General features: G+C 42.1%; 3 protein-coding genes across 3 annotated transcripts in view; all 3 read left to right on the forward strand.

Moving 5' to 3' along the window:
- LOC108102515 (nesprin-1) overlaps window positions 1-12,144 on the forward strand; it is a 52,558-nt gene extending 40,414 nt beyond the window's left edge. The window contains 7 exon segments of the mRNA XM_017207551.2: window positions 115-420; window positions 2,054-2,205; window positions 7,975-8,263; window positions 8,265-8,945; window positions 9,034-9,246; window positions 9,301-9,561; window positions 11,602-12,144. Of these exon segments, the coding sequence (XP_017063040.2) occupies window positions 115-420; window positions 2,054-2,205; window positions 7,975-8,263; window positions 8,265-8,945; window positions 9,034-9,246; window positions 9,301-9,561; window positions 11,602-11,712 (2,013 nt within the window). The 3' untranslated portion in view covers window positions 11,713-12,144.
- Window positions 12,145-12,435: 291 nt separating this feature from the next.
- LOC121529971 (titin-like) lies at window positions 12,436-16,196 on the forward strand. Its single transcript, XM_041818134.1, has one exon. The coding sequence runs from the start codon at window positions 12,555-12,557 to the stop codon at window positions 15,159-15,161; it is 2,607 nt and encodes an 868-aa protein (XP_041674068.1). The 5' UTR covers window positions 12,436-12,554; the 3' UTR covers window positions 15,162-16,196.
- A 122-nt stretch (window positions 16,197-16,318) lies between these two features.
- Window positions 16,319-26,325, forward strand: part of LOC121530058 (titin-like) — a 43,207-nt gene continuing 33,200 nt past the window's right edge. Inside the window, 2 exon segments of the mRNA XM_041818434.1 lie at window positions 16,319-25,273; window positions 25,352-26,325. Coding sequence (XP_041674368.1) covers window positions 21,202-25,273; window positions 25,352-26,325 — 5,046 coding nt within the window. The 5' untranslated portion in view covers window positions 16,319-21,201.

Consider the following 26,325-nt stretch of genomic DNA (forward strand, 5'->3'; position numbering starts at 1 on the left):
GAATTTATATCAAACAACTTATATATTTTATACAAACCGCAATTCCGGAAATTGGTGTTACGTCAGTCAAATTAATTTCACATCGCTCTTGTTCTTGTTCCTCACACATTTCAGAGCCAAAATAGCGATTTAACGCTAGTCAATCAGCAGGCCCAATCACTTATACGGCAGGCCGACGCCCGCAATCGTCAGCTGATCGAGCAGGATAACGCTGCGCTAAATAGATCTTGGCAGGATCTGGTACGTAGCCTGGAACAGCGCCGTGACAATCTGCAACAGTTGGCCGAACATTGGGACGGCTTCGAAAATAGCCTGCACGCCTGGGAGAAGGCACTTGGTCGACTTGAGGATAAGTTCCGCAATGTCGATCCGACTGTAAGATCCCGACGTCATTTGGAAGATACGAAGAATGCCATTCAGGTGAGTTAACGCCACGACACGTCCGCCTTTTAAGGTCGGCTTGTATATAGTTATTTACATGCTGGCCATACATTTCGAAGGGTACACTGGGAAATATTATAGGTTAAAATCAATACTCGATTTATATAGTAAAACATGAAGAAATAATGATAAGTGATTCAATGTTTACTTTTTGAAAGAATTAATTTCATAATGGCTTTATCAACGTAAGTTTCTTTACTTCTTAGAAAAGTACTTTTGTTTTTATCTTTTTCTGTTTTTTCTTGTTATAAACATATATTATTTTTCTTTTTAATTGAAGCCCATAAGATAAAGAATATATATATTTTTAATTCATGTTCGTATCTCAGTGTATATGTATATATTATGGGTCACCCATTCATTCATTTAGTTTCGTTATGGCAAATCCGCCCTCCCTTGGGGGCTTTTATGTTTGTCAAATATTTTTACCAATATCCATGCATAAACACAAGCCGACAGACATGTAAGTGTTAGATATATATATATATATAGATATATATAGCCGTGAACACCATGCCGACATCAAGTTCATGGTCACGTTGTGGACCGGAGCGGAGCTTGCGCTCTCGTGGCTTGTCCCGCTCTTTGGGCTCTCTCTCTCCTCCGGACTCGAGATTCACGAATGCCATAAAGCAGCTGAGTGGCTGAGGCAGGTCCGAAACAAATATAATGATGTGTTGTGAATGATTAACACGGAAAGCCACTAAATCATAGTAATCAAGAGGGGAGGAGGGGAATGGCAGACAAAACAACAAACTAACTTTCGGTTTCTTACAGTTTTAGACTCTTGATTTTAGTTTACCCAGAGAACTAGAGAGGTCTGATGATTAATTAGCTATAAATAACATATAAAGCTGTTTGAATATCTCTGTATTATTTATATTTACATATTAATTGCATTTTTTATAGTTAGTTTATATACTCAAGGTAGTAAAAGCTTAGTAGATTCAGAAATTATCATTTGTACTACTTATCAGCAGCGATTTGAATGATTTGCTGTCGAGTGAGATCACTGTTTCGTGCGATAACACCTTTTTGATGTTTATTTTCAATTCACAACAACTAAAAATAGTACAAACATACAAATAGAGTCACTAAAAAAAGCTAGTCCCAATGGCAGGCTTTCAAATCAAATTTCAATTGAAGCAATTTGTAGCCATAAAAGCTAGGCCCGTCCAAATCGAACTAACGATGTTGTCATACATGTGTGCCATATAAAGCGTTGATAACGACCAAAAACAAATGCCATCAAACTAAATGATGATAAACAAACGCAAACACATAGTTAGGGTTTTTAATTTTGTCTCTCCAAATGAGACAATAAATTAGAGAGACTACAACTTAGATCAAATATTTCATTTTGTTGAAAAACATCGAATAACCTCAAGCTCAGAAATGCTGCAAAGTCAAGTCAACAAATTTATTTTTCTTTTATTCAATGTTGACCTTCTGAAAAACTGGAAATGAAACCGAAATTGAGGGAGAAATACTATGCGAGGTTTATGCAAGTTCTATAAAACGATATTTACTCATCCATTACACTAATTAATCTTAATTGAACAAACATTGTAATTAATAGATGTTTGTAATATTTATTGTTTTTTATTTATAGGAATTACGTGAAGAATCAAATCAACTTAAATCATCACATAAAGAAATCGAGGCGCTCTCTAAATCCATCCTCACATTCCTTGGGGAAGTACACAAACCCTCGGCGGAGGCCATACAGGCCAAAGTGGATAAGTTAGTCGAACAGCAGGCCAAGTGAGTACCCACTGTAAACCCTAATTATCTGAAACCCTATATATATGTATCTACATTGTGTGTTAAACTACGCGTGACTTGGGACCCCCTCCCCCCAAAAAAAGAAAAACAAAACCAAACAAAAACACAAACAAAGGTTCTGATCGAAACGTTTAATTCCGGAAATTGAATTGGCTTGCATACATTATCAAGCTGCCAAACTTGTTGCCTAATGAAAATGAATGGCAATTTGAGGAATTTAACTGGTTAAAGTTGAATATCTGAGTGACTTTCATATAACTACTTATATCTTAAATTATATATGAGATTTCCATAACAGTAAATGTAACTTTTTACGATTTCCCTTCATAGTTAGCTCTAAAAAAGAAATTGTTCTGCCTTAGTTTTTAAGCATTTTCTAAACTCGTTTGGGCCCTCGAAATGCCATCTTATTGTTATAGTTGTCGAGTCAAAAAACTGACGTCAGACCAACTGTTACGCTTCGTTGTCGGCGTTTTCTAGTGTGTGCATTACGTAATCTGAGGCTTATTATTATATTTTTACCCCTCATAGTTCTCCATTTTCCCAAAAACATTAAGTTAAATCATGACTTCTAGGAATAGAAATGTTTGCAGGGAAAACTCTTTTTAGTTTTTTTTTTTTTTGTATTTCACGGGGCTATCCCGTTCTTCAAAGAACTGTGCCAAAGCTTTGGTCTTATCAAAAGCGATATGGGGTCTTAGAGCAAACATATATATTATTTATACTCTTTTTTGTGATAAGCAATAGCAACCGAAGAAGAATTCCCATGCCTTGCCTTTGCGGAAATGCTTGATATATTTTGTATATATTTAGAAATAAAATCTGTTGTTGTTGCCTGGCGCTAGGAAAAACACCGAAACTGTGCCAATATGCCAATTCAATTTGTTTTTCTTGTTTTTCTTGGTTTTCTTTGAATATTTGCGGATTTTCATTCGTTTAAATTATTTATCACGTGCCATTAGCTTGGCAACATGTTGCCAGCAACAATTGTTGCTCGGCATAGAAACTCACCACACACCCGCAGATCACGTAAACACTTTTTCCGTTGACAGCGGCCCACTTTTCTCCCTTTTGGCCTTTCACACTGACACAATTTTTTCGGGAAAGATCAGCCCCGCCTCTCTCTGTTTTGTTTTATTTTTACACACAATTAGTCGTTTTTCATGACAGCCGACTGTTTGAAAAACGAGAACAGCAGCTGTGGCTATACGTTTCCTCGCATTTTCCCCTCAGAAAACCAACCGCAATGTGCGTAAGTTTTCAGCAGGCTTAAAGCGAGTGAAAGAATGATAAATGTTTTGACTGTCACTGCCAGGCGATGACGGCTTCGATACATCAAATACTAATTTTTTGGATAATCACGTTTCTGTGATGATTGAGGGAATAACAAATAAGGAAACGTGATAATATGAATGAAATTTGTATATTTTTCAGATTGTATTTTATACAGAAACCATAAAACTGACCAAACACAAAATTTATTTGTTTACTCCTAAGAAATTAATATTAATATTAGTCTACTTTGCAATTAGAAATGGTAATTTATATTACTATTATTAATACGATATATATTATTATTTTTTCTTTTACATTGTTCCCAAATAAGATTTTCAAAAAAAAAAACGTAGAACAAATAGTTGCAGAAATGGACCATGAAATACTGGTCCTGAAGGCCTCTGCAACTTATTTCTATAATGATTGTTCCCCTTTAATAAAATAGCATCTTTCTTAAATATCTTTATGAAATAATAATTTCCCAATTAATTCCCAAAAGGCTTCCCCCCATTAATTCTCTCAAAATATTGTTTCCTTTAATTGTTTTCGGCTTCGAATGCGTCTGCCCCGAACAGAACAAATAAACTATGCCATCATCTGGCCGAAAAGCATGATCTAATATACCTCCAAGCGACATGTCATCGATAATTATATAGTCCCAACTGAGATATATATAATATAGATATATATCCCAAAATGCGACGTTGAATTTCAATGCATTTACACACTTGTGATATTAATAACACTGTTTCGACATGCAAAAATCTAATCAGCGAAAAGACATTAAATATTTCGTAAGCTCTTTGCGTTTTTTGGGGATTTCATAATTTATTTTTAACAATATCTGGCATTCCGTGTGTTAAATTGTTTATCTAGAAGGCGACAATTTAGTTCCATTAGCAAGTACATTTGATTTTTGCACAAAGTTCTTATAGAGAATCTCTAGATAAATCTATAGGCCATTGATGAAATGCTGGGAGAGGAAATACGCAAAGCAATTTCATCAAAATGTAAACAAAAAGCCAGCAAAAAGAATCATAAAAAAATAAGTAAATAAAAAGCACAAGTGAAAATGAAATTGTTTGCCTGAGTTGGGTGACTTCATCGTTGAGAAATGGTAAAAATATGAATAAAAAAAGGTAAACCCAAAACCATATGTGCAATTTGTTTAAAATGGAATGATAATTGAACTATTGCTGAGTCATCAGAGAAAGACTTTACAATCTTATCAGGCTTATAAAAATTTATTAGGCACCCAAACAAATCCAAAATACAATCTGCCTGTGATTTGAATATGCATTTGCATTAGCAATTTGTCACTTGGATATCTCAGCAGAAAACAAAAAATAAAAAGAGAAAATCAAAAAACCGACAACAACAGAAGCAAATAATAATAAAAACTTTGCCCAAATGAGGTAATCGGGTAATAATAAGTTTGTTTTTTCTGTTAGCCACTGTTAACTTGGCTAACAGAGTGCTGTTGCTGCCGCTTTCAAAACGGTTTTGTGTTCCATTCCACTTTGCTTACTCTCTCTTTTAGTAACTAGCTCTCTCTGGTGGTAAGTTTATTGCCGGCTTTTCTTATCTAAACCGGCAAAATGACATTTGCTTTTATGGGCTTTATCAATCAGGCCTGATAATTTCTCTTGAAAAGGGTGGCATGACCCCGACAAGTTCATTGATTTTAGCAAATTTGTTTTTCAATGTCAAACTTTGTTGGCCTTAATAATTGGTAAAGTAATCACCTCACTCTTGTCCCTAGTTTTATTAAGATTCACATGCAGATATGCCTGTGGTGAATTGGGCTCTTAGCAGTTTTCATTCTTTTATTTCCGTAATGCCTTCGTGTTCGTGTGCTGCTGTTAACCGATCGACAGCCGAGCAAACACGAACTGGCACAAGTTTTTGGCAATTTTTGCGTGCGCCGCGAGCGTTGAGAATCTTTTCGGTTCAGTTTTTATTTAGAGTTAGTTGCAAGCGGACGTGTTTCTCAAACTGGATGGCTGGAAACTAAATGAAAGAGCAAACGAACGAAGCGACCGCAATACATATACGCATATTTTTAAATCAAATTAATTAACTAAGAAGTAGTAAAAACCAGAGAAGCAGCAAAGCAGAAGAAAAAATACCGGTGTCCCCCCTCAAAAGAAGAAGACAGAGCGAAAGATGTATGACAATGGATTTTCTTTTGGGCCAATGCCTTCTAATCGAAATATTTATATATTTCTTTTTTCCCTCCCCAACCGATTTCTTCTATTTTCATGTTGAAGTTTCGAACGCCGCTTTGTGGATTACCAGGCGTATACGTAACGAGCGAAGGAAAAAAGAAACAGCAACGAGTCATAGAGCTAATTTTGCCATTTGTAGCATCTGCTTGGGTTTCACCGAAATTCCTCTACCGGAATTGAGGCACTGGAAGTCAAGCAGAGGGCTCGGAAGTTCCAAAAAAAAACAGAAAAAGTTGAGCACACTTCTGCCTCCAAAGTCAAAGGAGGTCCGAAAGTTGTCGCCAACAGCAGAGCCAAAATCGCAGACAGAAGACTGACTGAGCAGCAATTAAAAATTGTAGCTAATTGCCCGCCACTTACGCACTTGTAGTTAAAGTCGTGAAAAGCATAAGGTGATTGTTTGTCCCCTCCTTAAAAAACAAAACAGAAGTACTTAAATCAAAACGAGAGCTGAGTAGAAATTTCCAAGACTTGATTAAGTCATCGCAGAGTTTAACCCCTCTGAGCGCACATAGCGTATGCAAAACAACACCGGTCTCTGGTACTCGAATACTCGTATACTACCTGCCAGGGTCGTCAGGTGTGATTGTTTTTGTTATTTTCGCTAGAGAATCCGGAGAGAAAGAGCCGAGAATATGATTCGCACGCGTTTCTACTTTAAACGATGACGTAGCCAAGGCGACAGAAATAGCCAGCTTATCGTTGTCGAGGGAATGATTACATTCCTTCCGTTGCCATAATTGATCAAACTATGTTTCCCAAATAATTCGCAATATATATATATATATATATATATATATATATATATATATATATATATATATATTTGTTTCGACTTGGAGCTACACGCGTTGCTATTTATTTTGCCTTTCACTTTCACTCGTGGGCTCGCCACGGCATTTCTAGCATATTTTGCCATTTAAATTAGAGCCATGCACTAAATTTAAATCGTTAATTTGTACAAAATGGCAGACCGAAATAGCTTAGAGAGGAAAAATAATTTTCCTTTTTATTTTTATTTATTGTGTAGACAGCAGCGCGGCATCCCAAACAAAAATTGAGAACTCACTAAGTTCGATATTTGTTGGCTGCGAAAAATGACGCCGAAATAATTCTGGCTAGTTTATACTACGGGTATCGTTTATTTCCGCTGCCCGCTGAAATTTCTCATCGCCGGCGCGCACATTTAACAATTAAATTTGAAAATGTTTTCAGTCGACTTTTCGGCCAATTGGCCGAGAGCCAAATGTGTGTTGACTTGGCCTCATCTTGGGCCGCATTTCGCCTCGGTCCTCGAGTCCTCGGCGGCTGTAAAGGGCAATAGACGTTCCATTAACGAATCCGTCATTCCATGCCAAGTGCAAGCACTGATCACGAACACTTGTTGTTGTGTCGGCATAGAAAATAAACTTCAAATGCTGTTCCTCTAGGCAGCCGTGGCGTATGAGTGATATGCGTCATGTGCTGGAAATACGGAACGGAAATCAATGCTAAATTCATATCCGATCACCGAGTAACTCATTGATTCATCCAGTCTCGCTGCAACGCCCCAATGACGTCAGCTTGTCTACGATCTAAAATGCAAATCAGAGAAAGAAAAAACTAACATAAATAAATGAGGGGTATATAAATTTAAACATGCGCCGCTTTTAAAAATACACACAAGCTAAAACTATAAGGAAAACAAAAAGAAAACTTTTAAAAGTTGTGCGTGTCCAAGCAGTAGTGGGAAAATATTTTTATTTTATATTTTTTTTGTTCCTTTCGGTGGCTTTTAAATGAAAAGTTCTCGCTCTTTGCCGCCTCTCAATGGGATCAAGGCAATTTCGAATTATGAGCAATGTACGAAAAATCTTTTTCGAATTCATTTTCGAAAAATTGCTCAGGCCCAAGAAAATGTGCTCGAGGCATTTCATTTAGAAAACTCTCTTGTAGTCAAACGGCAGCATTCATTTTTCACGGAAATCTTCGCAGCCTCGAGGCCAAAGCCCAGTGGATCTTACACACAACTATATATATATAGCAAGATATATCTGCGCAGCAAAAGAACATTGAAAACTTCAGAGATTTTTCAGCCTTTTGTGCCAGAAGAATAACTTTTCGCCCCTGCCATATCTCTATAGATAGATATAAATCTATCTATATAAAACCAGGAACCGCGTGGTTTTCACACACTGTCTACCACCAACTATCTCTTGCCATTGAATAACGTGCCCCTGAAACTTACCCCGCTCTATTTTTTCAGATTGAACGACACTCTGCGCGATAAGGAGCAGCAGGTTAGCAAGGATCTCGAGGAGATCGAACAAGTCTTCCGTCGCATTTCGCAACTGCAGGATAAGCTTAACGCCCTTCACGATCAACTCCAATCGGTTCACGTCTACGACGAGCACATAGCCCAAACGGAACAGCTTCTGATCACTTTGAATAGCCAGGTACAGCAGGCAGCCGAGGAGAGCAAATCGCTGGTGGCCCAGACAACGGCCCAATACCAGGCCAAACAAAACCAGCTGCCCAGCGACATTGCCCAGGAGTTTCACAGCCCTTGAGCTACTTGCCGAACGTGTCCAAGTGACAATGGAGACCAAAGAGAAGGATTTCAAGCGGGCCAAGACCGTACGCACCGAATATGTGGCCGGTGTGGATGAGATTCAGCGTTGGCTGCTTCAGGCCGAGGTGCAGGTGCAGGAACGAAGCCTCACACCCACACAGATGAAGGAGCTGCTGCAGCGCATCAATCACGAAATCACCGCCATCTACGAACGCTTCACCCTGGTCAAGACCAATGGTCAGCTGATCATCGAAAATTGTCGCAACAGCGAGGAGAAGACGCTGGTGCAGACGACCATCGATCAGTTGGCCGCATCCCTGGCCCAAGTTCGTGCTTGGCTGGATGAGAAGAAGCAGGCGGTGGGTGATAGCTTGGACGCGTGGACGAGGTTCATGAACCTCTACCAGATCGTGATGTCGTGGGCTGCGGAGAAGCGCACCTTCATCGATCAGACGATTGAGCTGCATACCCTGCCCGAGGCACGCAACAAACTGAATGACTATGTGACGGCTGTGAAGAGTATTAAACCGATTGTGAAGCATCTAAGCGAAATGGATAAGGAACTGGAGCATATTGGCCAAGTGACGACTGTGGGCGATCTCAAGGACAAACTGCAGGAGGCCGAGGATGCGAAGATATCCGTGGAAGCGGTGCTGCTAGAGAGGGTAAAGTGGTTGATCTAGGGGTTATCCCTACTAAGTACCTATCAAGTTAATAACAATTTCCCTCAATCTTTTATCGTTTCTCTTTTAGAACTCCCTACTGCAAGAGGCCTGCGAGGAATGGGACCAATGTGAACGCAAGATTAAGGATATACGCTCGTGGCAGGAGAAGACGAAGCAGAGTTTGGACTCCTCGCAGCAGCAGAAGAAACCGCTGCGCGATCAGCTTGGATTCTGTGAGAAGACCCTGGCCGATATTAATGTGCAGAAAACGAAACTTAGACTGTCTATTGAGAAACTGGAGGTGAGTATGGGGACCGGCGGCCTGGCTAATTCCCGCTTATCATTCCATTCACAGGTTCATTTCCGCAATGGCATGGGCGGTGATCCGCGCCTGAGCGAGAATGTTGATGATCTGGTACGCGTGCTTGACGGCCTTGGCGAATTGGTTAAGACCAAGTCGCAGAGCCTCGAGCAGACGCTAGCCCAGATCGATGTTTACCAGCAGCAGATGCAGACCCTGCGCCAGCGCATCATCCAGGAGGAGCAACAGCTCCGCCTGGTGATGGCGCCCACGTACTTGCCGCACGATCGCGAGCGAGCATTAGCCGAGCAACAGGTACGTACCGTCCAAGTCTTTGAAAGATTTAGTAGACCCGTTTTATAAAAAAAAAAAACCAAACCAGCTAGCTGTTCAGATCAGATATTATAGCAGATATTTATTGCCAGGAGAGCTCTCTCTTTAGTTAAAGTCGTTTTCCGAATAATGAATCCCCTTTATATATCTATTTCATTTTGTCATTGCTGTGAACAATCCTTCATCGCTATGAAAACCAAAAAAAAAAAACAGTTGACAGAACAACCAAAGAAAGTTATTAACCCTACTATTACCCGAATATATAATATATATACTTGATTAATCTTTGAAATCGTTTTGTCCCTTTACGCTTAAATGTGTGCGGGTAGGTCTGAAGAAAAACAGTTGCACGGTGGCTGCGTATTTAATTTAATTTTATTTTCTTAGTTTATCAAAAAAAAAAAGAAAAACAACAACAAAGCTCATTATCTTTTTTGAATTTTCATTTTATTTATATTTTTTCGTTTGGCAAAATTCTATTACGTTTTTATTTTCGAATTCGTTTTTATGTCATTATTTTCGCACACACAAATGCTCTCATACATCAACATTTATCATACACATTTGATCTTTGTGTTTCCTTATGTTTAAACATTTTTCATCTCCCATCAACCGACCGTGCAGCTCTCATTCTCAAAACTCATTGCTATCTCATTGGAAAAATTTATACCTCATCAATATCAGAGCTACCTCATCATCACCCACCATTTGTCACGTGCTGCGGCCCAAAAGTATTTCTAATGCCCAGAAACAAATAAGTTCTTGTTGTCAGGGTTAGGCCACCCAGGCGAGAGAAAGCCGAATTCCACCTCCAGATAATCACTGGTACTATTTTTAGAGCCAAAACGTTTCCCATTGTTTTTTTTATTGGCTCATAAACAAAGTGATTATATTTAGAAAAGCAGGTGGCCTAGCAATAGGTTAGCCTGCAGATTTTCCTAGTCTCTTAAATAGCTTGTAATTTTATAACTTAAATTTAAACTTTACATTGCGAACTGCAATGTTGGCGGTAAGTGGCATTTATGGAATTCATTTCAATTTTCTGGGACTGTAGTTCAATTTTTGATAAAATGCGGGGTCAGCTCTAGCTATGAGAACTTTTTTGATTCCTTTTCACCTCTCTGACCTCTCATACACCACACACACTCACCCATCATCACATTTAAATCGTCACATTTTATGGCACAATTACACATTAAGCTTTGGCTTAGACATTTTAATGAGGTTTTTGATTTGTTTTAATTTTTATTTGATTTAATTATTTAGCCAGCTTAGCCAAGCAATCATTTTCTTTACCACAAACAGCTCTTACTCTTACTCTTTCTCTATATAAAACTTTTCTATATCTTTCTGGTATTGTAATAGCGAAAGTCGGTTATCTTTTAGTTATGGTTACGGTTTATAATTTGATTTTTTGGTATTTTATTTTTGACATTTGTATTTCTCTTTATCTTTTCTCTACGTAACTTTTGTTGAAAATAAACAAAAATCCTGGTGTCGTTGCGCTGAAAAACCAATCGAAAAAAAAACAAACAAACATGCAAATTATTAAACATCCATAAACATTGTTCTTTTACTAATATTAATAACTTAACTTAAACTTTGGGCTTTGCTCGCTTGCCTGTGCCGCTACTTACAAAACTGTGACTAATCCGAATTTGCTACACATCTGATATATAACCCCCTTTTAAAACCCATTGAATAAACCCCTGATCATGCACACACTCAAACATATAAACACACATGGGTACTGCTTACTTCTTCTATAAATTAATCGAAATATCGAACATGGTTAATGGTCGCTTTTCCTGTATTTATCCCATGGCGTATAATGTGCTCGCTGTCTCTACCATAAACGAATCTCAATATATATATGCTGACATCTTTTGTATTTCTTCTCTATATATATATATAAATCTGCTCTCACGCCAACCATTCGAACTCTTTCAAAACAAATAATAAAACATGCACCATATATATACCCAATATATATATATATATATATATATATATAAACAATAGGCATGCCGGGAACGTGTCAAAAATCTGCATTCGAAAATAACTGCACGTAATGAGCGCATCAAGTTGTTAATACATCGCGGCACGCCGGACGATGCCAAGCTAGAGATTTAGGATGCCGTGTACCCTTAACCATAAGCTAAAGCCAATCTAGGACTAGATCAAAGCCAATGCAGCCGTTTACCCTTCGCTGCCGATCTCCTTCTCCCAGGAACGGTGGCCTAAGGTCAAACTGTCAACTGCCGTCACTAATCTAATCAAAATGAAAACATGACCCATGTTTAAGAATTTATAATTATATTTATAATATTTTAAAGAATAAATTAAATTATGCAATTATATTTTTAAAACGCAACAAGCCCCTTTTTTCGAGTATAATTTATGAGGGAGTTTAGGTTTTTTAGGTCTTAGGAGGTAGCATAGCTTCCCCCCTTTTGAAATCCCCTGCAATCATATCAATGCTAACGTTTTTGGCAAATCTTCCCCCTATCTCTCCCACTCTCTCTCTATATATATATCACTCACTCTGATACGTGTGATGATGATGAACATGATGAACAATTAGGCAATGCGAGTATCAATCGATGGCATGCAGCAAGTCTACGATGCGACCGCTCGAAAGTCCTATGCGCTGGATCCCCATTCAGTGGTGACCACTTCATCGACTGTCTCGTTGCTTATGAAGCCAACGGCGGCAGTGGGTCTAACCTATGCTGAAGTGTTGTCGGGACATGCGAGTCCGGTAAGCAGCGGCAATGAACCAACAACAAACCCTCCCCGATCAGAACGAGACCCCTCAACAACGACAACGGCAAAAACGACGACGACCACCCGGCAGAAACAAATGAACGATAATCAGAATCAGACAACAATCACAACCGTTACGACAACCACAACAACGACTTCGAGACGTACGCACGGTGAGGAGACCGAAAGCCAAGAACGATACGAGTTCAATGGCGGTGGCAGCACCATTTCCACGGCCACCTATGAGCGCCAACAACAGCTTAACACCAACACCCAGCGAGAATATCCAAATCTCAGTTTCTAGCACAACGACAACGGCAACCAACCCTAACACTCAGTTCATCGAAGGCGAGCAGAAATACCATCATCAGGCGAATCCCGGTAAGAAACTGCAGCCAACGCGGCCAGAACGTCGTGGCCGCTCTCCCAGGCGAAGACCCCAGGCTACAGTGATACCAACCCAAGAACAACCCGCAATCGAAATTCAATTGGATCAGCAACCCCAACAACAGCATGAAGAACTCTTCCTTCCAATCAATGACCGGACTAGATCTCGTAGCCCCATGTGGGTACCTGGCTCGACCTCTTATGCCGAGGTTTTGCGAGGATTGGAACTTGAACGCCTTAAGGCCGAACAACTAGCCGCCCAGCCGGCTCAGGGTCGTACAGATCTTACAATTCAGGATGTGGTAGATGCCAGTACAGTAGTTACGGGTGGTATTTACGTAACCGAGCCTGCACCAGAGCCCATCAAAGAAACACAACATCAACCGCAACTAGAACAGTACATCACCGAGACCAGCACTGAACTTGATTATTCTTCCACGCAGCAGCCACAATTGCAGCAGCCACAGCAACAGCAACAAACATCCCTCAGTAACTACGAAGTGCCAATGACTGCTGAAGAGATTGCAGCCACTTACTTGCAGCCCGATCCTCAACTGTATCAGACAATGTACGAGAACGTGGCCGATAGTGGCCAATGGAGTTATGTGACAGGATCTGCCACGGATCCGCAACAGCAGCAGCAGACGCAACCGAACTATTACGAGCAGATTATGCAGATGCAGTATCCCATACAGTATCAGCAGGTGGCTGTACCACCAGCGACAACGCAGTATCAGCTTTTGGCAGGTTACTACCAGCCGGTTGCTCAGGCAGAACCATATTCCGCGGTCTATTCCGCAGATCCAAATCAGATCTACTATGCCCAGCAACCAGCTGAGTACTCACAGGAATACCTACAACAACAGCAGCAGCAAAATGAACCCTTGCACGAATATCAACAGGATACTGTTGGCCAGACCTATCTGATTGATTCCTACGATATAGAGAACACAACACTCGCCTCGGCCACGGGTAACAGCGTGCTGGATCGCGTTGTTACCACATTGGCATCGATGGTTCAACAGAGTGCCTCAGAGCCTCTGACCACCAGCACCCAGCAAATCCAATCAACGGTGGTACCAAGCGAACCCTACTATATTGAGGAACATGTTCATATGCTGCGACCTGTGGAGCCACAGGAGTTCGAGGTGGATGAACCGAGACCGGATATTACTTTCGGTCAATTTGATGTTGATGCTATCGAAACCATACCATTGGATGAGCCAAAAGTCTCTCAAATCGAACCCCAACCCCAAATTAAGGCCCAAACAACGACAACAAGCTATGTAACGGAGACCACAATTGTCTCCGAACAGACACAGCCAACTGTGATAATGCAGCAGACTCAAGAAGTCGTCGCAATCCCAGATGTTCCCAAGATCCCAGAAGTACCAAAAACTGTCACCGTGCATCCCCGGCCTCAGAGGCAAAACAATAATGAAGTCCGGCAACAGGACATTAGTACAGGCAGCACTTACGCCGAAGTCCTTTTTGGTCTTCACCACAGTCAACATCCAGTTTTCCAGCCATCCAGTCAGCAACCAACCCCAGTGCGCCTCACGTCCTCGCCGCCCTTGCAACGCAAGCAGGAACAGACTACGATAACTACTTCTACCTTTACCAATAAATCCAATCAGCATGCCAGACATGTCGAGAAATCGCCAACATGGGAACGCAAGTTCGAAAATGTTGATACACGAACATCACGAACAAAGAGGGTAAGGCACGAACCTCAACCGGAACCATTGCCTATTAAACAGAGTACCAGGAAAGATGGTAAGACTGGCAAGAAATCCCAGTCTCCGGATAGAAATGGTGTCGCTTTGGTTGAGACCAAGGTAGTTGTGGATGCCCCAGCTCCCATTCCGATAGTTGAAGAGACAGTTAAGCCTGAGCCAAAGCCAAGGAAATCAAAGAAACCCAAAAATAGCGAGGCCATTATTCCAATTGTGGAGAAAAAGGATGAACCAGCTGCCGCTAATCTAGTGCCATCTAAAAAGGATAAAAAACTAGCCCAGCCTGTTGTGGAGAAAAAGGAAACGGTGGTCGAGACAACTGTGATAACGAAATCAGTGGAACCCGCTGTTGAGATCATTCAGCCAGGAGAATCAGCTCCAGCTCACCCAAAGAAGGAAAAGAAACAAAAACCAGTCAAGGAAAAGGAAGCTCCCAAGCCAGAAGTCATAGTTGCAGAAGTGGCACCTGTTGCTCCAACCCGAAAGGAGAAGAAACAAGTCAAGACGGTTGTTCAGGAAACTGTCAGCATCCCTTCTAATGACCCTATTGTGAAAAAGGAATCTTCAAAGCTTGTTGTCATTGAGCCAAAATCAGAAGTAGAAAGCAAGAAGCCCCAGGCTCCACTTGAAGCTGTTGAGAAAACAGTTGAAAAGGAGATTGTCCAAACTACTGTCGTGGAAGACGTAGAATAAGTTAAACCTTCGGCTCCAGCTCCAGTATCTTCGAAGAAGGACAAGAAAAAGACCAAGACAGTTCTTGAGCAAGAAGTCAATAAGAAGACCGTTGAACCTGTTATTGAAAAGGAAATCGTTCAACCATCTGTAATTGAAACAACGGAAGTTGTTCAAACTATGGAGCAGTCCAAGACAGTAGTGGAATCCTCAGAGCAAGTTCAACCAGAAGTTCCTCCTCCAGTGCCCGCAAAGAAGGATAAAAAGCGAGCTAAGAAGGAACTTAAAAAGGATGATATCAAAACTCCTTCGACACCCATTGAATCTGCTCCAGTGGAAGTTAATACAGTGAAAACCACTAAAACAATTACTGTAGAGAACACTGTGGTATCTGAGCCGATTGTATCTGTTCAGGAAACAGTTAAAGTCACCGAGAAATCACAACCTTTGGTAGAACCTATTCCTGAAATAACCCCTGAAAAGGAAGAACAGTTCATTCAACAAGAACTGGAACCTAAAGTTGCAGTTACTGTTGCCCCCACCGATATTACTGAGACCATGATCGAGGGTGAACCTACGGTTACCACATCGACTAATACCATCTCAACGGAAAGTGGAACTACAACCATCACAACTCGTACTATAACCAAGCACATCACCAAGCGCATAGTAAAGCGTATTGTAGATGGCAAGGAGGAGATCGTGGAAGAGGATGTCATTGATGATTTGCCCGAAGAAAACATCTCCGTTGAGCAATACAACCTGCCAACGATTGAAACCACCACAAGTGAGGTTCCCATTGAGGTCACTGGATTCTCTACAACACAGGACACCATTGTGCAGCAAGGATCGATTACTAAGACTGTTATTACCAAGACAAAACGCATCCTGAAACGTATCACCGAAGACGGAGAGGAAATTGTTGAGGAAGTCTTCGAAGATGAACCTGAGGTGGAGCGTGATGTTACTCTGCTACCGACCACTGTTGTGACTTCAATGGAAGTGATCAAGGATGCTGCACATAATGTGGTTGAGGAAGTCTTAAAACAAGCTGAGGAAAAAACTCAACAGGAGAAACCAGTTGAGGTGCAAGATCTTGCTGAGCCTGAAGTGACTAATGAAGTTGTGACTGTGATTGCAACTGAAAAGGAGGAAAAGAAGCCGCAGAAGCCTTCGCGAAAGGATAAGAAAAAGCAAAAGAAATTGGAGAAGGAACCAGAAGCTCCCATTGAGCAGAAGGTTGTCGAGATTGTCGAACCACAACAAGAAATCACAGAGCCCCTGAACACAACAAGTGCAATTACTACGGATAATACTAACGATCCGTCGACTGAGCAAAACATTGTCAGTGATGATAGTGGCCTCGTTAAGACGACAGTTATTCGTACAACGAAAATCGTCAAAAAGATCAGCAACAGTCAGCAGGAAAGTCAAGAGATGACCTCTTCCAGCTATTCAGATGCACCGTCATCTCTGGGATCTTACGAACTAGCACAGGAAGCCATCGAACCTGCTAAGGTAGAAAAATCAGAGACAAATAGCCGTGAAATAAGTGATGAGGGCGTGGTCAGAACAACTAAAACCACAACTACTAAAACCATTAAATCACCCAAGGTAGAGGAAGTGCAAGCGGAGCCATCATTAGAAGTGGCATCTAACGATTCACCTTCAGTCGTTGAAGAGCCTGAAGACGGTGGAGTGATTAAAACTACTATTGTACGTACCACCAAAATCGTTAAGAAGATTTCCCATGAATGCGAAAATATCAGCGAGACAAGCAGCGAAGCTGAGCCTTCCTTACCAATTGTCGAGACTGTCCTTTTAGACGCTCCGATTGTGGCTGAATCTGTTACAACCGAGTCCAACAGCGACGGCATTACTAAGACCACAACTACAAAAACAACAAAAACTGTGGCCAAGACTATTAACGAAGCAGAGGAAGACGTTTTAAGTCTACCTGATGTTCCAGTGATCCCTGTTGAACTTGTGGTTGTTGATGAAGCTGTCAAGCTGCCAGAAGTTCCGAAAGAACCTATTGGCATTGAGGATAAGCTCCTAGTCACGGCAACTCCTCTTGATTTGCCCCAGGTTAGCCAAGTAAAGTCCACAATTGCCGATTTTATTGCTGCAGAACAGAATGCTACTAAGACGCAGGAAATCATTGCTGAAGTCTCAGTTATTGAGGAACCTAATAGCTATGCTCCGATTGAGGAGCTTACAGTGCCTGAGCCTGAATCTTCTGGGGTTGGTGATGTTATCAAGACTACAATTGTGCGAACAACGAAAATTGTCAAGAAAGTATCCCAAAATGCGGAACAGAGTGTTAGTGTCGTTGATGTTCCAGAATCGGAAACCCAGAAACCTGAACCAGCAGAGCCTGTTGAGGAGGCCGTTGGTGGTGTAACCAAGACAACAACTGTGCGTACCACGAAGCTCGTGAAGAAACTTAATGAAGATGGGGAAACCATCACGGAGGAGACCAGCACCGCCAGTGATCCAGTAACTGTGCGCGAAGCGTCGCCAACTATTTCGGAAGTTCCGAGCGAAACTTCAACCACATCTAGTCAAATTGACGGTGCAATTATCAAAACCACGACAATTCGTACGATGCGCATCACCAAGAGGATAGCCAATGATGGACGCATTCTTCTCACCGAGAACGAGACACCCAATGATGTGATTGTGACTTCAAGCATAGAGATGCCAGATCAGAGATCAGTTAGTCCGGTTGTATCCTCGCGTTCAACCTCTCCTGCTGTCACGCCTAGTTTCGAACTGAAGTTAGATAACAAACAGTTAGGATTGAAGGATAGCACGACTGGGGTGAAGGTCATTGGCATCGAAACAAATACTGTCGAATTGCCGGAGTCCGGTGAACAAAAATATTCAGAAAGCAAGACTAATGGGGCTATTAACGAGACGGATAGTATTACCACTACTACGACGACTACCAAGAACACGATACTTACGACAACGCAACGACGAAGCTTCGAAACCGAAGATGGCACAAATGTTCTTTTCGTGGGAGAAGGCATTGACGGTGCATATCCACCGGGTACAGTTCAAAAAATCTCCCTTATAACCCATGAAGAGAAACTGAAGACACCTATTGTGAAAATGCATCTTGATTTTCCGGAGGTTAGTCTTCGGGTGACCGAGACCGTGACTGAAAATGTGGAATCCCTACAAAGGACAGCTGAGAGTAGTCAAAATACAGTGATTGAAGTAGTCGAAGTGTCCAAGTCTGAAGTCCCAGAAGCAGTTCAGTCCAAGCCAGAACCCATTCCTGAGATAGTAGAGAAACCATCCCAACCAGAAGAGTTAGTCAAGACCCCAGAGCCCACCCCAATAGTGATCCCTGATAGTGTCCCTGCTGAACTAAGCGCGGAAGAGCAAAAACTTTTCGAGGATATTCAGAAGAAGTTGTCCAAGAAGGATAAAAAGAAGCGTCCCGCCATTCCAGAAGAGTTCATTAAGCAAGAAACGGTTCAGATTATTGTAGGAGAAAGCAAAGGTAATGAAGTTATTAGTGTCCCCACTGTAGCTGAGAAACTAACCAATGTAGTTGAACCCTTAGATCAACAGGAAACGGTTACTTTCAATGTTTCCCAAAAAGAGTCCGTGATCTCTAGTGTTACATCTATCGAAGACACTAAGACAGACTTGAGTCAAGAGTCCGTTGTAGAAGTGAAGCCAGTTTTGGAAACTTCTCCTGTTCCAATCATTGAAGAAGTTAAGGTTGATATTCAGCCAAGTCCTATTCCAGAACCACAAAATTGGCTTGAAACCCTTTCTCAAGACTCGTCCTTAATTTCTACCGTCAAGGTGATTGAGCAATCCAAGGCAGACATTCTTTATAATGAAGTTGCTGTTGCCCCTGTTCCGACCCAAGAAGAAGTGCCAGTAGAAATTCCATGTGAAACTCAGTCAAGTCCTGCTCCTACTAATATTGCTAATCAAACTGTTCCTGCCAAACCAAGCGCATTAATTGCTGAAGCATTTGTGGCTAACACGGTAAGCACTTTGAATATAATCACTAATATTGAGCAAATTTCTCCCCTTGAAAAAATATTTGAAATTCCCAAATTTGACATTTCTAAACTTAATATTGCTGAGGGTAATTATCACATAATCAATTCTAAAGTGAAAGAAATCGAATCAGCTGAGTCTGTATTGCCTCCAAAGACGGTAAGCTTTGGCGATGAAACAGAAACTATAATTGAAACTTCAACTACCGACGTGGGTTCAACAACAACACAGGATTCTGCTCTTTATAACTTCGAGGTTCCCAAATTTGATATTATTGCCCTGAATAAGGCTGAAACCAAACAAAAAGTTTTTGAAGCCTCAGAAGTGGAAACCACATCTGAAGAAACAACAATTATCGAGGATACCAACAAAATCGATGATCAAGAAAATACACCTGAGGAACACAAGACACCTTTGGCACCATTTAAGGACGTAGAGGACATCGAAGAAACTGACTTGGTCACGGCTGAAACTATCATTGAGACCAATAAGAGTGCTGAAAAGGAAGACAAGGAACCACAAGTCGGAGCCCCTCTGGAACCTTTTAAAAATGTCCCTCAGGTTGTACAGACAGTTGAAGTGGTTCAGAAGGAGGTTCCAGTTGAAGAGGCCATAACAGTAAATGAAACTAAGACGGTCACAACAGTCACCACAACAACAGTTACCACTGAAACTTCCAGCGAAACTTCTACTACTGGCGAGTTTAAGAAACCTGAGGAGCCCAAGAAACCCGCATATGCCGGGCTGCCTGTGGACGACTCTTCGAGCTCATGGATGGATGTTCTGGATGAACCAATGAACTTCTCTGACGATGAAGAAGATCCAGTTCCAGAGCCGCAGAAAGAGCTTGAGCCAATTGTTGAAGCTCCGGTTGTGGATGAAGCCAAGACTATTACAATAGATACTACCACAGTGGTGACTACTGAGTCTACCAGTGAAACCGATGTTCCTGAGCAAGCTAAGAAATCTGAACAATCAGAACCAAAGCCCGAGGAACAAAAGACACCATTGGCACCATTTAAGAACGTTGAGGACATTGAAGAAAATTACTTGGTAAAGGTTAAACCTATTGTGGAGACTAAGAATGCTGAAAAGGAAGACAAGCAACCTCAACTAAGTACTCCCCTTGCTCCTTTCGAAAATGTCTCTCAGGTTGCAGAAACAGTTGAAGCGGTTCCCAGAGACGAGTCCACAACTGTAAATGACACGAACACAACGATCACAACAGTTACAACCACCACAATTACAACTGAAACTTCCAGCGAAAATTCTACTACAGCTGAGTTCACGAAACCTGAGGAGCCCAAGAAACCAGCATACGCCGGTCTGCCGGTGGACGATTCTTCTAGCTCATGGATGGATGTTCTGGATGAACCCATGAACTTCTCTGATGATGAAGAGGAATCAGTTCCAGATCCACAAAAGAACCCAGAGCCAAATGTTGAAGCTCCGATTGTGGATAAAACCAAGACTACCACAACAGTTTCCACCACAGTGGTTACTACTGAGTCGACCAGTGACATCGCTATTCCTGACGAACCCAAGAAGTCTGAGGAACCAGAGAAGAAATCTGAGGAGCCCAAGAAGCCAGCATATGCGGGTCTGCCCGTGGACGACTCTACTAGCTCATGGATGGATGTTCTGGATGAACCCATGAACTTCTCAGACGATGAAGAGGAATCAGTTCATGAGCCACAAAAGAAGCCTGAGCAAATTGTTGAAGCTCCCATTGTGAATGGAACCAAGACCATTACAACAGTTACCACCACAGTTGTTTCTACCAGTGAAACCGAAGTTCCTGAGCAGGCCAAGAAATCTGAAGAGCCAGAACAGAAGCCCGAAGAACACAAGACACCATTGGCACCATTTAAGGCCGTAGAGGACATTGTAGAAACTGACTTAGTTAAGGTTGAAGCTATAGTGGAGACCAATAAGGATGCTGAAAAGAAAGACAAGCACCCAGAAACAGGCACTCCTCTGGCACCTTTTGAAAATGTCTCTCAGGTTCCTGTTGACGAGTTCACAATTGTGAATGATTCTAAGACGATCAGAACAGTTACCACCACCACAGTTACCACTGAAACTTCTAGCAAAACTTCTACTTCTGAGCTCAAGAATCCTGAGGAGCCCAAGAAACCCAGCATATGCCGGTCTGCCCGTGGATGATTCTTCAAGCTCTTGGATGGATGTTTTGGATGAACCCATGAACTTCTCTGATGATGAAGAGGAACCAGTTCCAGAGCCACAAAAGGAAATAACTGTAGTAGAAGAAGTAGTTAAGCCTGAGCCAATTGTTGAATCTCCGATTGCTGATGAAACCAAGACCGTTACCACCACAACTGTTTCTACTGAAACCACCATTCTCGAGGAGCCTAAAACTGCACATGAAACCGATAAGGACCTTGTTCCAGTTGAAGAGGCTTTCGTGGAATCGCAGACAATTAGTGATGTCGTTGATCAAGTAACTCATCTGGAGAAACCTATAGAGGAACCTATTGATACATGGTCTAGCGTTTTGGAGGACACAGTTCCCAATACAGGAAACATTGGCTTCACTTCCAACTTATCAGCTGATGCTCCAGAGTTTATGCCTTCCTATTTGAGGCATACTTACTCAGATCAAACACATACGTTCCTTGCAAATGAGAGAGTGTATAACGAATTCATTCCAAGGAATAGGTCAGAGCAACCAATTGTCCCACAACAAAAGCCCAAGAAAGCGAAACCATCAAAGCGACAGAACAAGAAGGTGGAAGTGCAAGAAGTGATTCCTGTTCCACCTGCTCAGGAGACATACATTCCGGAACCGATTCAAGTAGTCGAAGAGGTGGAAAATGTTTGGACCAAGAACCGCGATGGAAAATCCTATGCTGACGTCTTACTCAACTCGGGTGTTACTGGTGATGTTATCAATATTACTGAGTCAGAGACCCAGAAGGATACTGTAACCGCACCAGTTGTAGTCATCGAAAAAACTAAAGAGCGCAAGAAGAAGACGAAGCCTGAAAAACGCCAGACAGTTGAGAAAGTTGTTGAACTTGCAGCGCCAATCAGCGAAAGCGACAAATCTAAGTCAAATAGCGATAGCGAGCAGTCTAAGGCTACGACAGAAAGTGAACTATCTAAGCCAACAACAGAAAGTTCCAAGGAACCATCTTCCGACGAGAGAGATATTTCAAGTACCACCGAACTGACATGGTCAGCTCTTGTTCGCAGACCTGGTGAATGGTCCGACACAACTGTGGCAAAGAAAGATGTTACCTCCACTCCAGTCTTGACCAAAGAAAAACCTCTTCAAAAGGAAAAGGAGGAGCCCAAGAAGACTACAAAGGCTAAGAAAACTAAAAAGTCGAAGAAACCAATTGTTGAACCAGTCTCAACCACATCTGAAGACGAGTTACCTGAGCCTGTGGCTGTACCCGTACCAGTGGAGGCTACACCTGAACCAGTTGAGAAAAAGCCGGAACCAGCAAGAAATGAAAAGACAGAAGCTAGCAGCGGATTCTCTTGGGCTTCACTTGTCAAGAGGCCAGGTGAATGGATTGACAACACTGTTACTCACATCAAGACCGCTGTTGCTACTTCAACTGAGGTAAAAGAACCAGTTAAAAAAGACACTGAAAAGCCTCAAAAGCCTAAGAAACAGAAGGCCAAGAACAAGGCAGAGTCTAAGCCAATTATTGTAGCAGAGCCCGAGTTCGAGATCAGTAGTGAACCGGCAGAAGAAATTGTGGTTTCGCGTGAGGTGGAACCAGAAAAGGTAAAACCTACCGAGAACTCAGAAAACTCCTTCTCTTGGGCATCTCTGGTGAAGAAACCAGGCGAGTGGGTTGATGACATAGCTGCCCGTAAGAAGCCAGTTGAAGCTGATAAGGAGGAGCGCAAGGAGGAGACCCAACCACGGAAAGAACGCAAAAGTATAAAGCCTGAGACCAAACCTCAACCAGAAAAAACTAACAAGCGTAAAATCAGAGAGGAAATTCGCGAGCCCAAAATCATTCAATCCACATCTGATGACAGTGATGTGGTTGAGGTTGTACATCCTCAAGATGAAAATACAATTACTTGGGCTAAGATCGCTAGTCAAATTGATCATATGACCGACCTGGCACCAAAAGCTAAAAAAGAGGTTAAGCCAAAACAACTAGAACCTTTAAAGCAGCAAGCTAAGGCAGATCGATATGAGAAACAGGCAAAGGCGAAGGTTCGTGCTTCATCTCCAGATGTAAGTCAACGTCAGAAAGAAAGCGGTCATTCCTGGTCCTCTGTTGTTAGTCATCAAGTCACTGATTTCATTGAATATGAAAGGCTGGCACCACCAATAAAAACGGAAACACAGAAATCGAAAACGGATTCTCAACGTAAAGTCACTCCAAAGTTGGAGGAACCTTTGGAAGACCGAGAATGGTCACCAGTTCGAGAAAACAAATCGCAAAAATCATGGGCTGAAATGATTGATGATGGTTCAGAAGACGTGGTTGTTGAACAGAAATCGTGGAAGGAACTCATAGAAGACGAAATTGAGATTCCACTTCTTCCTGAAAACGGTGAGGAAGCAAACATCAACAAGATTATTGAAACAATCCAAGAAATGAAATCAACCAAACAAGAAAAGCCCAAAGAAACCAAGTCGATCAATGACAACACAACCGTCTCAGAAGAGGGTTCTGTTGACGTAACCAAAACTGTGACAACCACCATTACGACAAAAACTGTTACTACTGGAGGAACTGCTATTACAAATGAACTCCCAAAAACCGATGAACCGAAGCCCGAGGAACACACGACGCCGTTGGCACCGTTAAAGGACGTAAAGGACATCGAAGAAACTGACTTGGTTAGGTCTGAAACTATCGTCGAGACCAATAAAGATGCCGAAAAGGAAGACAAGCAACTAAAACTTAGCACTCCCCTGGCACCTTTTGAAAAGGTTTCTCAGTTTGTAGAGACAATTGAAGTGGTTCAGAAGCAGATTCCGGTTGACGAGTCCACAAATGTGAATGAAACTAAGACGATCACAACAAAAACAATAACAGCAGTTACCACTGAAACTTCCAAAACAACTACTACTGATGAGTTCAAAAAACCAGAGGAGCCCAAGAAACCCGCATATGCCGGTCTGCCCGTCGACGACTCTTCAAGCTCATGGATGGATGTTTTGGATGAACCCATGAACTTCTCTGATGATGAAGAGGAATCAGTTCCTGAGCCACAAACGGAAGTAACTCTCGTCGAAGAAGTAATAAAGCCTGAGCCAATTGTCGAAGCTCCGGTTGTGGATGAAGCCAAGACTATCACAACAGGTACTACCACAGTGATTACTACTGAGTCTACCAGTGAAAAGGATGTTCCTGAGGAACCCAAGAAGGCTGAGGAACCGGAGAAGAAACCTGAGGAGCCAAAAAAACCAGCATATGCCGGTCTGCCCGTCGACAACTCTTCGAGCTCATGGATGGATGTACTGGATGAACCCATGAACTTCTCTGATGATGAAGAGGAACCAGTTCCTGAGCCACAAATGGAAGTAACTCTCATCGAAGAAGTAGTCCAGTCTGAGCCAATTGTCGAAGCTCCGATTGTGGATGAAACCAAGACCGTCACAACAGTTACCACCACAGTGGTTACTACTGAGTCCACTAGTGAAGTCGCTATTCCTGACGAACCCAAGAATTCTGAGGAACCAGAGAAGAAACCTGAGGAGCCCAAGAAACCAGCATATGCCGGTCTGCCAGTCGACGACTCTTCAAGCTCATGGATGGATGTACTGGATGAACCCATGAACTTCTCTGAAGATGAAGAAGAACCAGTTCCAGAGCCACAAAAGAAAACTGAGCCAATTGTTGAAGCTCCGATTGTGGATAAAACCAAGACTACTACAACAGTTTCCACCACAGTTGTTTCTACCAGTGAAACCGAAGTTCCTGAGCAGGCCAAGAAATCTGAAGAGCCAGAAGAACGAAAGACCCCGTTGGCACCATTTAAGGACGTAGAGGACATTGAAGAAACTGTCTTAGTTCAGGCTGAAACTATCGTGAAGACCAATAAGAGTTCTGAAAAGGAAGACGAGCACGCACAAACAGGCACTGCTCTGGCACCTTTTGAAAATGTCTCTCAGGTTGTAGAGACAGTTGAAAGGGTTCAGAAGGAGGTTCCAGTTGAAGACACTACAACATTATATGAAACTAAGACGATCACAACAGTCACCACCACCACAGTTACGACTGAAACTTCCAGCGAAACTTCTACTACACCTGAGCCCATTAAACATGAGGAGCCCAAAAAACCAGCATACGCCGGTCTGCCCGTCGACGACTCTTCGAGCTCATGGATGGATGTTCTGGATGAACCCATGAACTTCTCTGATGATGAAGAGGAACCAGTTCCAGAGCCGCAAAAGGAAGTAACTCTCGTCGAAGAAGTAATAAAGCCTGAGCCAATTGTCGAAGCTCCGGTTGTGGATGAAGCCAAGAGTATCACAACAGTTACTACCACAGTGGTTACTAGTGAGTCTACCAGAGAAAAGGATGTTCCTGAGGAACCCAAGAAGGCTGAGGAACCGGAGAAGAAACCTGAGGAGCCCAAGAAACCAGCATACGCCGGTCTGCCCGTCGACGACTCTTCTAGCTCATGGATGGATGTTCTTGATGAACCCATGAACTTCTCTGATGATGAAGAGGAACCAGTTCCAAAGCCACAAAAGGAAATAACTCTCGTCGAAGAAGTAGTCAAGCGTGAGCCAATTGTCGAAGCTCCGTTTGTGGATGAAGCCAAGACTGTCACAACAGTTACCACCACAGTGGTTAGTACTGAGTCTACCAGTGAAATCGCTATTTCTGACGTACCCATGAAAGTTGAGGAACCAGAGAAGAAACCTGAGGAGCCCAAGAAACCAGCATACGCCGGTCTGCCAGTCGACGACTCTTCAAGCTCATGGATGGATGTACTGGATGAACCCATGAACTTCTCTGACGATGAAGAAGAACCAGTTCCTCAGCCACAAAAGCAAGTGACGCTTATCGAAGAAGCGGTGAAGCCTGAGCTAATTGTTGAAGCTCCGGTTGTGGATGAAACCAAGATTATCACAACAATTACCACCACAGTGGTTGCTACTGAGTCTACCAGTGAAACCGATGTTCATGAGCAAGCTAAGAAATCT

Source organism: Drosophila eugracilis, unplaced genomic scaffold (genome assembly GCF_018153835.1).
Source record: "Drosophila eugracilis isolate 14026-0451.02 unplaced genomic scaffold, ASM1815383v1 contig_1197, whole genome shotgun sequence".
Classification (NCBI taxonomy): Eukaryota; Metazoa; Arthropoda; class Insecta; order Diptera; family Drosophilidae; genus Drosophila; species Drosophila eugracilis.

Coding starts and splice junctions, on each gene's coding strand:
- LOC121529971 (XM_041818134.1), top strand. CDS start 12,555: ATGGCGGTGGCAGCACCATTTCCACGGCCACCTATGAGCGCCAACAAC.